This window comes from Eptatretus burgeri, chromosome 4 (assembly GCF_056783735.1).
Source record: "Eptatretus burgeri isolate ZD-2024b chromosome 4, Ebu_testis_v1, whole genome shotgun sequence".
In the NCBI taxonomy this organism is placed as follows: Eukaryota; Metazoa; Chordata; class Myxini; order Myxiniformes; family Myxinidae; genus Eptatretus; species Eptatretus burgeri.
In genome coordinates this window covers 42417037-42433026 of record NC_140964.1, presented here as the reverse complement: position 1 = coordinate 42433026, position 15990 = coordinate 42417037, and the positions used below count along the sequence as shown (strand labels likewise).

The 15990-nt window shown below is 46.7% G+C and overlaps 1 protein-coding gene across 1 annotated transcript in view; it reads left to right on the top strand.

The window, feature by feature from the left end:
- Window positions 1-15990, top strand: part of PLBD2 (phospholipase B domain containing 2) — a 72242-nt gene that overhangs the window by 20864 nt on the left and 35388 nt on the right. The window contains exons 6-9 of the mRNA XM_085877632.1: window positions 2262-2356; window positions 5382-5539; window positions 6406-6498; window positions 11255-11326. Coding sequence (XP_085733758.1) covers window positions 2262-2356; window positions 5382-5539; window positions 6406-6498; window positions 11255-11326 — 418 coding nt within the window. The remainder of the gene's footprint in view (window positions 1-2261; window positions 2357-5381; window positions 5540-6405; window positions 6499-11254; window positions 11327-15990) is intronic.

Here is a 15990-nt window from a genome sequence, read left to right as displayed (position 1 = left end):
ATGGGCAAGCTTGTCAGGATAGAATGTGACAATGGAAGGTGCAAATTACAGGTGAATCCTTGATGAAAACCTGCTTGAGTCGGCCATGAATCAAACTCAGTTGGAGATTTACATGTCAGCAGGACAATGATCCAAAGCACAAAGCTGAAGCCACACTGGAGTGGCTGAATAAGAAGAAAATAAACGTGCTTGAGTGACCCAGTCAAAGTCCTTATTCCCTCCTTACCTTATTCCCCACATAACCACATGACTTCCTGTGCCGACTCTTCTTCCTCCTTCTTCTGGGGACCTGCCATCTTCCTTCTATTTTAGCCGACCTACATTCACCATATATCTTCATGATTTTTTCTTCAACCTTTCCGTTACCTAATGTTACCTAATCTTTTAAAAAATCAATCCCCCAAATTTTTCTTTCTTTATATTTTTTCACTTCTAACCTTGCACCTCCCGTAATCACGTTTCTCAACCCCCTCTTCTTCTTCCTGTTACTTTCATCGACCAACCAGCTTCCATCCATGGCTTGCAGACTTTGTCTCCTGTCACAGCTAACGTGTGACCCTTAATTGGTTCTCTCATCCCCTCTTCCTGTCCAGGCTGGAGTTCCTCAAGGCAGTGTTCTGGGCCCTGTTCTTTTATGGTTTTCATCAATGATCTCTTCAACTCTCTAGAAAATCTTCTATCTCCTGGCCGATGACTCCACCCTCAGCCGTACCATCTGTCATCCCTCAGACTGGCAAGCAGCAGCTTCTTCACTCTCTGCAGATCTGGATAAAATCACAAACTGGTCCAACACGTGGAACATGTCTTTTAATCCTGACAAATCTCACACTCTCACTATGTCTCTCCGAAAGGACCATCTGGAACCCCTCCCCCCCAATCTACTTTCTCAACAATCCTCTTGAAGAAGTCTTTTCATTCAAGCTTCTGGGTCTCACTATCTGCCATGATCTTTCCTGGGAAAACCACATTTCCAACCTTGCCTCGAAAGCCAGTTGCCAATTGGTTATCCTCCATCATGCAAAGTCCTTCTTTGGCACACCCGAGCTCCTGACCACATCGAAAGCTTTCGTCCACAGCCTGATGGAGTACTGCTGTCCCCTCTAGGCTGGTGCTCTCCCACCTCTTACCTTTCTTGGCTTCACACTGTGGAAACCAAGGCATTTAGGATCATTGGTATCCCCTGTGATGAGGCTGAGCCTTTGTGTCTCTCACTTCTCGCCCTCCCCTTCTCTGCGATATGTCCCCTTCCCCCCCCCCCCCCCATATTTCTGCAGGGCGCTCAAGGTTCATCAGCAATCCCCTTTTGGTAAAACGACCACAATCAATAATCACTGCTCACCTTCACCCTTTCATTCCTCTTTTTTTCCCGCCTTTGGAACACACTCCCACACTCTCTTCAATCCCACTCTTCCTTCTAGGTCTTCAAAACAGCTGTTCACCACCACCTCTCATCTTCTCCCATCCAAAACCTCGATCTTTTCTACCCCTGCTAATCCACCCCAAACCGACCTCCTTCAAATTCCCTGCTTTCTTTCCTGAAAATGCCTGTCGTGTCAGGATCTGAAAGTCCCTGGATTGTCCATCTTGTTTTACCCCGTGTTCCCCACCCCATCCCTCTCCCTTACACAGATCTCCTAATGTCTCTGTTCCTCCCTGTTTTGTCCTTCCCTCTCTCACGCTCTTGTCTCTTGCTCCCCCTTGTTGAACGTTCGTGTGTTCGCTCTCACACTTGGCAGAACTATTTTCACGTGAAGCATGTGCAAATATTTCACCATCTCGCCGTGCAAAGCTGGTCGAGACCTACCCAAAGTACTCATAGCAGTCATTGCTGTAAAAGGTTTTTCTACCAAGGCCTGACCTCAGGGGCTGAATACTCTTTACAACCAGTGAATTTTGATTTGTACATCTTTTTTGCAGGTATTCCTGACATGTAACCTCCTTCAACTATAATGGTGTTTAATTTGAGCTTTTAAGTTATGAATAAAAAAGTTCATTTGGACAAATTGTGTGTTCATAATTTGTAATTCATGTAAATGTGACGTTATTGGTCAGGGGTGAATAGTTTTGCAGGCTGTTAGGCATGTACACAGAATAAGCACACACACTTCGAGATAGTGAGTTTTGATTGTAACATTGTGTGTGTGTGTGTGTGTGTGTGTGTGTGTGTGTGTGTGTGTGTGTGTGTGTGTGTGTGTGTGTGTGTGTGTGTGTGTGTGTGTGTGTGTGCACGCGCGCATCTTCTCATGCCTGTGCCTGCTCAGATGGACAACCACCACCGGGACACATCCAGGCATTCACCTCGTATCCTGGTGTCATCTATTCTATCGATGATTTCTACGTCCTTAGCAGTGGCCTGGTAAATGATTTATCCGCTCTGTTTCCTCACTTCCACAAACTTAATGCATCAAACTTTATCTTTACATTCATTAAAAACTTTTAATCTCTGTATTCAATCATTTCCTTTCCATATTTCTCATCAGCTCGTTCTTCATTTTGATTGAATCGATGTGTGAAGACGTACAGATGTGAGCCAGAAGGCAAAGTCTAAAAATCGTTACCTCCGAGGGGTGTTCACGAAGTTTTAGAATGAGATGCTCACGATGGTCCAATAAATGCAACACTTTCTTTTTCAATATTCAATTGGTCGCAAAAAAAAAAAAATTTTGGAATTACATTGTTATAAAAACCGGAATTTTCACGTATTTTATGTTGATACTGGCATTGCCCAGTGCTGTTCTGATCTTGTCGGCATTCTGAAGAAATCAAATTTTGTTGTTTTTTTTACCCTTGATGAAGGAGAGGGTATTGCATATTTGTTTGTTTCTCCGCACAGAGCTTTAGTGTTTTTCTCCAAAACCACTTGTCGCATTGAGACAAAATTTTCACAATAGGAGCGACTGCTCATGTGGAATGTTTTATTTGTAATTATGACGTCCTATGTCACGTGGTGTGGCAGCCATGTTGGGAAAAAACGGAAAAACTTTGGACCTCTGCATCTCTCAAACCGCACCAAGGAAAAAATTTAAACTTGGCAAATGGCAAGTACTCCTCATGGGGAATAAGTGTTTTTTTTTAATGACGTCATAGTGCCTTCATTATGACGTCATCATTGCATATGTAGAACGCTAATGTGATCAGTATGAAATTTTTTGAGGGTCATCTGGGGATAAAATGATCCACAGAAAAAGAACTTTATGACTTCATCGGTCACGTGATTCGGCAGCCATATTGTTTTTTTAAATTAAAAAAAAAACCTTCTCTGAAGTGGTTGAACAGATTGAGGTGAAACTTTACACATATGACTGCCTAACCATGAGAAACAAAAGGTTCACACATATGATGTAGGTCACATGGTTTGACGGCCATATTGGATTTACTCTAAAATCTATGAAAATGTTCTTCTCCAGAATGGCTGGACAGATCGAGGGGAAACTTCACACAAATGTTCCCCAAGCCTTGGGTGTACAAGTTTGTTAAGGAATAATTGATAGGTCACATAGTTCGGCAGCTTTATTGGATTTAATCCATCCATCCATCCATTGGGACCATACTCTGTGCAGAGTGTTGGTGCTGTCTCAGCAGTCTCTTTGGCTATTGGGTACAATCCTGGACGGGTCGCCACTCCAACACAGGAGACCAGCAAGCTGGCACTCATTTTACTGACCTCAGAAGGATGACAGGCAGTTAACCCCACCTGGTATTAATTCAACAGACAAGGGGGTTTGAACTCAGGATCCTAGGATCCCAAGCCCACCACCTAACCATTAAGCCAACAACAGGCATATTTGATTGAATAAAAATATTAAATAATGTTTACACTGGAACTACTTAACCAATCGATGTGAAACTTAATAGTTATGATCTTGTATTGATGCAGAATACAAGTTTTAAATTTCAACTTGATCGGACACATGGTCTGGCAGCCAGGATTATTAATTTTTTTGATCTTGGTTCTTTTTTTTTTTCTTCTTCTTCTTTTTTTGAATAAGGCTCACTTGGCTGTGCCTGGTTGGGTTTGAGGGTAGAGTAGTAGCAGCTGAAATGTGAATCCTATCCAGGTTCCTCTTGATGACTTCGTCTTAGCTTTTTGCTTGTTTGGGTTCCTTCTTATGACTAATTTAGGACTGAACCTATTTGGTCTTCCATTTGATTTGAATTGAATTTATTTTAATCCCATTCAAAATTCAATTGAATAATAATAAAAAAACGTCATGGGTCAGGGTCAGGTGTCCAATCAAAGTGGGACGTCTTGGTACCCGGTCATCACTGCTGGCAGTTATAAAGTGGCAGTTCTAGTTATGCCTCAGTTAATTTTTCCATTTTTTTTGTGGGGGCCTAAAACACCTTTCTACACCCATAAGGATTAGGGTTGGGATCATTTGATATTACCTTTCAGAATAGCTATAAAGGCTTAAGCACTAAACATTCCTTCCATCTCTTGATTTTGAGAAGATAAATATCTGGAGATAAAGCGTAAGTTGCAAATTGAATAAGAAATCGAGGCCTTAGATCGAACTAAGACACGGCATACAAATTTACTGTTGCACAGCAAAAGCGATCACGGCCATGTATGGTAAGATTATTTTAATGAATCGTTAAACTGAGAATGATTATATAAATTAGTGATAGTGTACTGCAAAGCACTATCATTATCCTACACAACTCAATGGTACCTGTAAGCTTGTTGGGTAGCGTTATTCGCTACCAGGATACGTGCAGTGCATTATCACAGTGAAAATGGACTAAACACAGGACAAATGGGAAATGGCGAATCCTTTCGAGGAAATTTTGAGGTCTGCTTCCTTAAGGCTCTGAAAGACTTGTGAGGGCAGAATTATTGACAGTCAAAGGATATAATGCATTTTAGAAACCTTTTACCCTCTGTTAGTTCAGTAATATTTTGGTTGGTCACGTGATAAGGCACCTTCTACCCCCCCCCTCCCCACCTCCGTCCTGGCATCTCTGATGGCACTGGAACACTTATTTTGTTTCTGTTTGCTCCTTTGCACAAATTGAGTACCTCTCTGAACAAGTCAAAATAACTGAAAAATGAAGAAATTAATAACTTACCCATGAGTTCTGATTTGGATTCTATAAGTGGGGTAAATTTGGTGAAATGAATTTTCTTTAAGACCAGAGGAGAAATATTTTGGGTGAACCATAAATACAAGGGATAAAGTATCTTTGTGGAGGTGTGTTAGGTTCCCCAGCAAAAAAAGAATTGTTTTTGATCAAACTGAACTCTGCAATGAAGTTCACATCAAGATGGGAATTGGAACAATGCTTCTCTGAGACTGAACTTTATGTTAAAAAAATAGAATAGATTCTGATAACACTGCCTGCCAATGAATGACATAATTAACTTATTCACACATCAACAGGTGGTCATGGAAACTACGATTCAGAACAACAACCCCATGTTGTGGAAGGCAGTGACCCCATTCACTGTTCCTGAATGGTTGAGAAATGTTGTGGCCAATCGATTGGCAAGAAATGCAAGTCACTGGGCACAAATTTTCAAGCAACACAACAGTGGCACGTGAGTTTGGTACCATGTCTGTTTTTTTACAGGGAGTGTAACAGTGTGTGGTTGTAAGGGGCACAGAGCAGCACTGTGCAGTTGTAACAGTTGTTCTACTGGTGCGGTGGCACCATGCGTCCACGGCCTGGGCGGTGGCACCATGCGTCCACGGCCTGGGTGATGGCACCACGCATCCGTGCCCGGGGCAGTGATACTCTGCAGCCAGGGCACTGTGTGTCTGTGGTCTGGGCAGTGACACTCCATGGCCAGGGAGGTGGCACTGCATGTCCATGGCCCAGGCTGTGGCACCACGTGTCCGTGTCCTAGGCAATAACACTTTGTGGCCTGGGCAGGGGCAATGCACATCCACAGCCCGGGCGGTGGCATCTGCATGTCCATGGCCCAGGGGGTGGCGTCCGCGTGTCCGTGGCCCGGGTGGTGACATCCGCACGTCTGTGGCCCGGGCGGTGGCGTCCACGTGTCCATGGCCCGGGTGGTGGCACTGCCCGTTTGCAGCCTGGGCGGAGGCACCACACATTTGCAGACTGGATGGAGACATCCCACGGCCGAGGCGGGGGTATCACATGCTCGTAGTGCATTATCAGTTGTGTCCAAAAATTACTTTCTCTTTCTTCGGCTACACTGTTCAAAATCACTGAGTAAGATGTAAACAACAAAAAAAAAGATGTTTTTGTTGTTCAAAGTGATGGTATGAGCGAATGTACTGCAGTGAAATAGCTAGGACAGTTCAATTGTTGTTATTTTTATCCTTATGTTGTTTAAGTTTGGAAACCGTTCTTTTCTTTCACTTTTTTTTCTTCTCATTTTGTCAGTTTCAACACTTAACCTTTCCATTTTATTTTTGTTCGTCATCTTGATTACAGGTACAACAACCAGTGGATGGTGGTGGATTACAAGGCATTCAAACCTGGGAAGGCTTCAACTGAGAACGTCTTAGTTGTTTTGGAGCAAATGCCGTGAGTGGGTGTGACGTGAATTTGGGAGGGAGTTGTGTGGTGGATAGTGAGTTGTTATACAAACAAATAACTGAGAAAATACACCACTGGAGTATAGTATTGCAATTACGGGTACAGGAAGAGGATTTGTGTTGAACATTGTATTGTGGTGTGTGTACATATCTATTGTTCCGGTTTTTGGAGATCCCGGAGAGACAAAAACCACATATAAGGGATCCCGAACGTAGTTATATCTGGAGCATTTTGTCTGGATAAATTACCTCTCCCCTTCTATCAGTGGAGGAGGAAATGCATTGTGTTTGTGTAGAAAGATCTGAACCCCTTTGTGCATCTCCTCCATCTAAATCCTCTGTCTTTCCCTGTGCTTCTCTCTCTCTCTCTACCTCTACCTCTACCTCTACCTCTACCTCTACCTCTGCAGCACATGCATGCCTTGCAACACTCAGATATTACACTCAACATTTCAACCAATACTGCAAAAACGACATTACAAACCATCGTTGCAAATCACATCCACAAGGAACATCATCCGGCAGCACGGGCCAGCACAGGATTGCCACTCAAGTCGAATCAAACCCTTCATCGTGCCAGCAGATGGGCAGGCCTCCATTGACGAAGTTGACGTCCGATGCCCCACCCGAGCCATCAGCACCACGGCATGAGCTGCGGTCAGCCAATGAGCGTCACATAGCGATGAGTGGACCAGTAAGGAGGCAGTGCCCATGAAGCTCAAGCTGCTATCGGTGTGCAGCTAAGAGCTGGTCGGTACTCAAACTGCACCTCTCCTAGTGTCTATATAAGCCAGTGAATTGAAGGGCTCAAGGGTTGGCACGTCTGGGGAGTTGGTGAGAAAAGACCGAAGCTGTGAGGGTGATCGGAGCTGGTGAACACAATGTAGCGGAGGGCTGGTCAGCAGACCAAGCAGAGCAAGCGGAGGTGTTTCCCTGGACGTGCTGGCTAATACACTGATTTACACTTTGGCTTTGGCCTTCCGTACTTATAATTTGTTGACTTTGAATGTACAAGAGTATTCAACATTAAGCCCTTGTTCCATTCAGAGAAGGATGACTGACTCGCATCTCACACTTTCCTCTGAAGTACTGCAGGTATTCACCTGCACCTCTCCCTATACTGCACACTACATGCTCTACCCTCCTATTCTTTACCCCCCCTCCCCTTTTCCATGTTGGGCCCAACGTAAGCCAGCCGAATTGCATCAGGTGAGCAAGGGGCCGCCAACACGCCATGTCTTCTCTCTCTGTCTCTGTCTATCGCTCTTACTTGTCTTGTTTCCCCAGAATGATTGAGGTGCCTGCTGTGTGTGGAATTGTGATAAGTTGACGGATTTAAAGAGCTTATGGACTTCTGGGTGAGGTCTTTCTTGTGTTGTGTGACACTGGCTGCTTGGAAATATGTGTCTTTGCTAAATCTTTATATGAACCATTTTCCAACTTGCCGAATCGTCTCTTTCCATTGGTTAGACCATAGTGTGTAGTTGTGACGGGGAGTTCTGTCCCGCTGTTTCGTTGTGGTTAGTCATTACCCAACGTCCCATTTACGGTATTGCTCGGCCGTTTTAATTGACAGCAGTGGAGCGTTGAGGGCACGGTACCCCATCTAGGGGTGTGGGGGGGGGCATTAATTCACCAGAAAGGTTAAGCAGAGTTAGACGCTGGATGCTGCCTGAATTAAACATCTTGTATAGTATCTGTGGTTGCGTAGAAACTCGTCATGCTTTAGGGTCATCAGCCAGGAAGTGGGTCCGAGTACTCCCCTCACGAACACACTCCCCCCAAACCTGTTACAAAACATATTGTGACTGTTTTTGAAACGTACCCCAGGGGGAGAGCATACATGGACATGTAGGTGACATGAGGATGAGCTATTTCAATGATCTATGTGTAGATAGACCCTCTGTCCCTCGTCTGTCTCATGGTTTGGGTGGAAAGCATTGAGGTTAGTTTGTAATTGCCTGGCATGATGTCCTCCCTCCCCCAACCCACTAATCCTTTCACTCTTTCCTCCTTCACCCCATCGGTCCGTTTCAACAATTCCCCCCTCTAATACCTTCAACCCCTATTGGTCTGCTCCACGTCCTCTGCCTTTCTCAATCCACCAATAACCCCCTTCACGAAGCCTCTTTTTGACGACCCCTTTCTTCACCCCATCGGTTCTACCTTTAACCCCGCAGTGGGTCTGCATTCCCTCGGTCTGTCTGTAGTCATTAATTCTTTGGGCTGATTGGACTTTTCCCTTCTCACATGCCTGTCCTTGGCACGAAGTGCAATGCTTTTCCGATATGTAACAAAGTGCGGCACATCCCTCATGCTGGATACAGTAACGCACTGTACAATGAATGCTTGGGCACGAGGAAGGGAGCGGGGACGCTCGCCGCGGCCCTGGGCCTGTGAAATGATGGGCGGGGGTTGTGTTGAAGTTCCCTCGGAAACAGAAGCCATTCCCAGAAGCTGCATCCTGGAACCACCCACATCAGATGTACACCATTGAGGAAGAGGCTCACACGAGACGAGACGATAGAAAGCTATGTCCCATGGGGAAAAAGGAGCTCAGAGGTGGTCTTTGTCGGTACCTTGAAAGCTTGTCCAGAGAGGAGCAGACAGGTGCGCAGAGGGTGGAGGAGAGGAGGAAAGAGCTTATGGTGCGGAAGCTTGGTTTGTGTGGGGCTGCTCGTCTCGGGTGCACAACGGAGATAGAGAATTTGGAGATAGGTGCACAATGGAGTCCCGGGGATGCGTCTGAGAGGAACTTGCCTGTCTGTTTGAGTTGCTGTCGTTGGAGCATGGAACAGAAAGGCGTTCGTGTGTGAGCTTCTTGCAGTTCACGTATCTTGCATGCCGGAGAGGACTTTCCGACTGGGTCTGGACGTCTCAGAGATGCGGCTGCGTATCTGATCGCACCGCATCACCACTCCATCACCAATTTTTCCATCCTTCCTCACCCCCCCTCCCCCCTCCCCAATACATTTGGTCCAGCGCAGCCCCATTGGGCTTTGTTTTGAGGTGAGGGAAGGAGTCGATCCCACACCATACTTTTCTTTTCTTCTCAAGTTCTTCTTGTCTTCTTCTTCTCCCCGGATTGAATGATGGCCACGTGTCTTTTGTGTAAATACGGTTGTTTAAGAATATGTGTTCAGGTTAAATCTGCTCTTTTGTGTGTTTTGCCTGTAAATACTCGTTTTATATGATTGTGTGTGTGTGCGTGTGCGTGTGTGCGTGTGTGCGTGTGTGCGTGTGTGCGTGTGTGCGTGTGTGCGTGTGTGCGTGTGTGCGTGCGTGCGTGCGTGCGTGCGTGCGTGCGTGCGTGCGTGTGTGCGTGTGTGTGTGTGTGTGTGTGTGTGTGTGTGTGTGTGTGTGTGTGTGTGTGTGTGTCATAAATAATTGTTGGTTATTATTTCAAATCTGTCTCGGTTGTCCTCTCCTTCATTGGTCCGACGCCGTGTACAAGCATAGGTAGACGGGAAGTTGTGGGATGAGATGGAACGAGCTATTCGGAGCAGAGATCCACGACCAGCCAACGAGACACAACTGTGGGAAGCATTGGAGTCAACATGGGCCAACATCCCCGTGGAACACTTCTGACACCTTGCAGAGTCCATGCCCTGACAAATTGAGGCTGTAGTTATTATTTTTATTACCAATAGCACTTTTTAACTGAAATGGTGACCATGAACCCCTGTATTACACTAGCACTTGTTGGGGTCCTGACCGACAGGGTGTGCTGCCACACATCCACTCTGTTTTGAAGTCCATTACCGGTTAATACAAACTTTACGTGGCAGCCTGGATGATAACCGTCAACATTAAATGGGAAAACCGGCTGGGGTTGCATTCTGTGAAAAAGCCTTGTGCAGTGTGAGCTTCGACACTGCGAACCACAGCCTCAGTCAGTCTACACGGCTTCAGAAGTCTATTTTGTCGGGGCTCTCAGCCCACCCTCCTGGGGAAAGCAATCAATCCATGGTCATGGTTCCATCATGAGCAAGGAGTAGATTCCCCCCCCCCAGAAAAGGAAATGACATGCCGTCCTGTGAGGGAACGCACACTTCTTGCACCGCTTAACCCCGTGGAGCTTTAGTTGTGCAATTCTAAGATTTCTCCTGCATAACCCTTCGAGATGTCTCACATACATATATATATATATATATATATATATATATATATATATATATATATATATATATATATATATATATATCTGGGGGTGCGGATACCATGGTGTGGAAACTGCCATCCTTGGGCAAATAGTGCTACATCAGCACACCCATCCACCGATTGTCAAACGTGCTTGGAACTGTGCCTGATTACACAGTTTAAATCCCTAACACGGTGATATTTAATTGAGCATGAATCTCACATGTACCTGCCGAATGAAATCTGTTCTTTTGAGGCTGCATACAGAAACCAGGATAATAACCTTTGCCTCTTATTTACATCTCCGTCATGGGTACAGGAAGCTTGGCTTTGTGTCGGCACAAATTAATTGTGGAATTTCTTGCGAAGACGAAGCAAACATTCCCTAAAATGACCCTCAAAAAAAAATAACCCCTCAGCATTGCGTATCAGAGTTTCTGAACCACCCTCTTTAACGTGATCTGTAGAAAATGCAATCGATTGCTTTCCGAACAGTATAAATCGCTCCAGTTGTGATGCTGCATTCCCATTGGGAGCTTTTGTTGTATCAGGTTAAATGTTCCACCAAAATCAAGTTGGAATGTTGTCCCATTGTCTCAACACAGGGGCTTAGTTGTTGTTGAAGACATGACATCCAAGTTGTACAAGGAAGGATACTGGGCCAGTTACAACAACCCGTAAGTGTTACTCCTTGAAGTACTTTCTTTCCTTTCCGTCATACCTTGGCACTGGTGAAGGAGGGGGTGTTAAAATAATTTGAACAATGTAATATATTCATCGGAACGCTCGACCCGCGGTGTTTGCTCATTATAAACCTGCATTCTATGCTTGTTAAATGCCAATAGTTTCATTAATGTGACATTGCTTGCTGCGTCTGAGTATGATCCAGAAGTTTTCTGTTGCACAATTAATGATCTTGTAAAAACTGAACATCGAGTTGTCAAGAGATTTATTTCTTTATTTAACGTGAAGTGCCAGCTGTCATTCACCAATTCATTGCATCTCGATATCAATTGTATGACCTGACATGTGAACCCTGGAACACCGAGGCATGTTTATATCTATACTAAGAAGCATCAGTGCGTCAGTCCGCCAGTCCATCAGCCTGTCTCCTCCATAACTCCAAAACCATGAAACCTAGCAGCCCCAAACTTTTTATGCATACCAAGGTGGCACATGAATGAAAATTTGGTGTTTGGGTTAATTTAAACATCCCTTTTGAAGATAATTAACGGCCTTATTTAATTATCCTTTATCAAGCTTCACTCATATCATTAAATGTCTCATCATCATATCTACGAGTCGCTGGATACATTGCAATGCTTATAAACGCCTGGAGACGCCAGTGTTCATGGCCTTATTTCATTTCCACACATGACATAACCTCTGGAATCTCTCAATCTGATCTGAATTTCAAAATGGAAACTTCTCAATTTACTTCAGCACCAGTTGACTGATTAAAAAAAAAAAAAGTGTTCATCTATCTATAATTCCAGCAGTGTGTGTGTGTGTGTGTGTGTGTGTGTGTGTGTGTGTGTGTGTGTGTGTGTGTGTGTGTGTGTGTGTGTGTGTGTGTGTGTGTGTGTGTGTGTGTGTGTGTGTGTGTGTGTGTGTGTGTGTGTGTGTGTGTGTGTCTGCTGTTTCTCAACAATCGCTGGTTCGATCTAATTGAAACTTGCCAGATATATTGCTGGGGACCTGAGGATGTGCCTTTTCAAGGTTTGATATTAATCGGACAAGTGCTTCCCAAGTTATGGCCATTTATTTACCAAACCAATGACAAGACACGTTGTTGCGTGGGCGTGGCCGATGGGGAAGGGAAGCTCAGCCGTGTTCCCCATTAAGGGTTACAACGTATGGGCTTCCGGAGAGTGATTACTTCGTGTATTCTAATAATTTCTCGATTTCTTATGCGCATTTATAGATAAACACAATGACCCAAGTTATGATCGTTTTCATATTAGACGGTGCATAAATTTCGGGAACATCAGAGTGCTGGTATGCTCCGAACCAGGAAGTAATTTTTTTTTTTCTCTCTCTCTCTCTTCTCTTCTCTTTTTGGTTTTCCTTGCCACGAGATTGCGAAAAGGTAAAATACTGTTGCGGATTTCGCGCCCGCCGGCGTGCTGACGGCCACGTAACTCGAATCGCGGCACGTCGCCCACCGGACGGACAATCCAGTCGTGACCCTCTCGGACTAACGCCGGGAACCAGTCACGGGTGGACCTTTCGGTCTCACCGCGATCGTGCCAATCAGCCCCCGCGTGGGATAGGGTTGCTCGCCGAATTCGACCTACCTAAGTACCCACGCGGAGGGTAGACCGGGCGATCGCACCTCGCCGCAGGTCGACTTCGGACACGGGCCACTTAAGCGACCCGTTCCGTACTATCAGAATAACCGAGCGGTGTTATCGTCGACCTCGACGGTTCGATTAATTATCGGGCGTATTCAGCCCACTACCAACCCTTTACGTGAAGCAAGATGGGGATTCAATAGAGGAAAAGACGAAGCGAAGCGGGAGAACAGTTCAATAATAAAGCACATTTATTCGCGGCACACGGGAAGCACACATATACAATTCCACCAAATGCACACAGAAAAGAAAAACACAATGCCATTTACACAAAAAGCAAATATAAAAGCGAAAACACAATGCAGAGCTAATACCGACTACCGAGCACACGGCAACACTTATACAATTCTACTTCACAGACGGCGCCGACAACACATACCCAAAACCAAGGAAAATAAATACCCTCAAGGATGAGGCGGGCCTGAGGCCGAGACCGGGTCGGCCTACCCGTCTGGTGATGAGACGCGGAGCGGCGATGGCGCCTCAACTCCGCGGGCAGTGTCTGGTAGGGGGTGGGAAAGGGGCCCCCTTGGTCGCACTATCTCAGCGCGGGGGGAAACAGGAGGGGGTTGCTGATGCTCGGGGTATAGAGGATTTTTATTATCCCGCGACGAGCGTCTCCACCTCGGCCAGGTCGCGCTGTCGGCCTCCCTCGGGTGCAGCTCCCTGCACGACGCGAGCACCCCCTCGTCTGGTGTCGCCGCCTTTCCACAGCTCGTCCCCTCCGTTCCGACTCCAACGCACACGACGAGCAGCTCCACCGCCCACGAAGTCTTGACTCTCTGTTTCCGACTCTCCTACTCTCCGCCTCTGGACTCTCCGACCCCTTCTGACTGACGAACACGGTCCTTTTATCCCCCCGTAGCTTCGCCTTTGACCCCCTCCCTTTGACCTTTCACCTCGCTCCCCATTGGCCCGAGAAAAAGTGGGCGTGAAGGCTTTTTGATCCATAAATTTGCATATATCGATCGCCCTGGGGGCGGGCCAATTCGCCCCTCGCTCACCGATTGGACGGCAAAAAGTGGGCGTGTGTCGTTTTTGATCCGTTTTTGAAGCACAAAATCCGTGATTTTGTACACGCTGTTCGACGCGCGCCCTGCACGAGTCCAACACCGGTACCCACAGCGGGGCAAGAACGGTGGCGATGCTACGGTTGCGAGGTGTGACGGGAAGGTCGTGGCGGTTGTGGTGAAGCGGCGTTGTGGTTGGTGGTTGATGTTGTGATTGTGGTGTTAATCATGGCGGTTGGTCCAAAATAAAGATAGCAAAAGAAAAACGGCTATCCTGAAGAGTCGCAGCACGCATGAATAACATTTATTCCCACTAGACAACGGGTTTGGGCCTAACTACACATATACTTGCCGAGATACCTCACCTAAGGGACCTGAATGGTGGTTTGCGAATTTGGTAACCACAACACTACCCCCTCCCCTTTTTACAGACTCGTCCCGAGTCGTCAAATTTTCGTGTGCCATCATGTGTAGTTTTCCCCTAGTACATTTTACCTACGGATCCCTGAGTGCGACATTCATGGTATTCGTGTCCCCAAAATAAATAACCTGAGGGCTGCGTAACTATCTAAACAAACTCACTCACACGGACGACTTAAATAAAATTGCCGGCGCTAAGACAAACATGCCGGGGGCGCACTCATATTTACAGTACATCTTAACCTTAACTTACAAATTTTACACTAAACCATGGCCCAGGATCATTGAACTCTGCAAAAGAAAAGCAGTTAGCAGGGAGCCAGGCTGCTCGCATGCAGTCTCTGGCTCAAACAATGCAGGTGACAGGGAACGTGGCTGGCTGCTCACACGCAGTCCAAGGCCTTCCCTTTTGAACTGAACGCAGTGAACCACAACGGTGCATGGGCTGCACAAACGCAGTCTCCGTGCCAGCTCAAGTGGCACACGCAATGAGCACAACGAATGGATGGATGAACACAAACACGGTGCACGGGTCGCCACTGCAGGCCCGTGTTGTAGCTGCCAACAGGGCAGTTCTTGCAGCTTGCAAACTGTTGCCTTGCGGATCCTGGCGCACATGGAAATGAACAGGGGGGGCAAAGCAAAAATTGAACGGGGCTGGTGAACATGGGCAGTGGGCATGGCATGGCAAAGGTAGCAGGCAGACACAGCCCGCAGAATAAGGCCGCTGCAGGCAAACACAGCCCGCAGATGAACTGGCCGGCACAGGCCTTGAAGTACCACAGCTGCAGATGATCCGGCCGGCACAGGCCTTGAAGCAAAACACGGCCAGCCGATGGCACAGGCCTTGCAGCAAAACAACAGCTGCCGATGAAGTTGGCCGGCCTCTGCCTTGAAGCAAAACACGGCCAGCCGATGAAGTTGGCCAGCCTTTGCCGTTCAGTGGAGGTTGGTGGAGGGAGTGCGGTGGTGCTGGCCACTTGGAAGGCGGGCTCGGACCTACCTACCTGTCTCCCTCCCAACCTATCGCCTTTGCCTGTCACTGTACATACCCACTCCCGTAATTTGTCAAACCCCAATTTAGCCCCAACTTATTTTTTTGTTGTTTCTATTTTTACTTCCCCACTATAAATCGTCCCCTAACCCCCTTTATCGTCTTTGTTCGGCTAACCTATCCTGTCACCTAGCCTACTCCCAACCCCTACGTTCCCTTCCCGGAGGGGAACAAGGGAGAGCTCGCGTCCTGTGTCGAGGCCCAACGAAGCCTCAGAATGGCCTCCCCAGAGTTCGGCGATCTAACCCAAAGTGGGTCCAGCGGCCCACAACGAGAGCGAGGGGATGGATGGTGCGGAGGGGTACATCTCCTAATCTACCCTATCCATTTAACAGTTAAACTACCCCGGTGCTTTCAACAAGCGCCTCTCGCTTAAACTATTGGTTCTAACAACCCAGATTCCCGTCGCCTGTGTTGGTGTCCTTACAATTTCGGGCCTCGCCCCCCAATTTTCTCTCCGTGCCCTCACACGGTCTCCTGGCTGGGACACGTGGCTCCCTTTG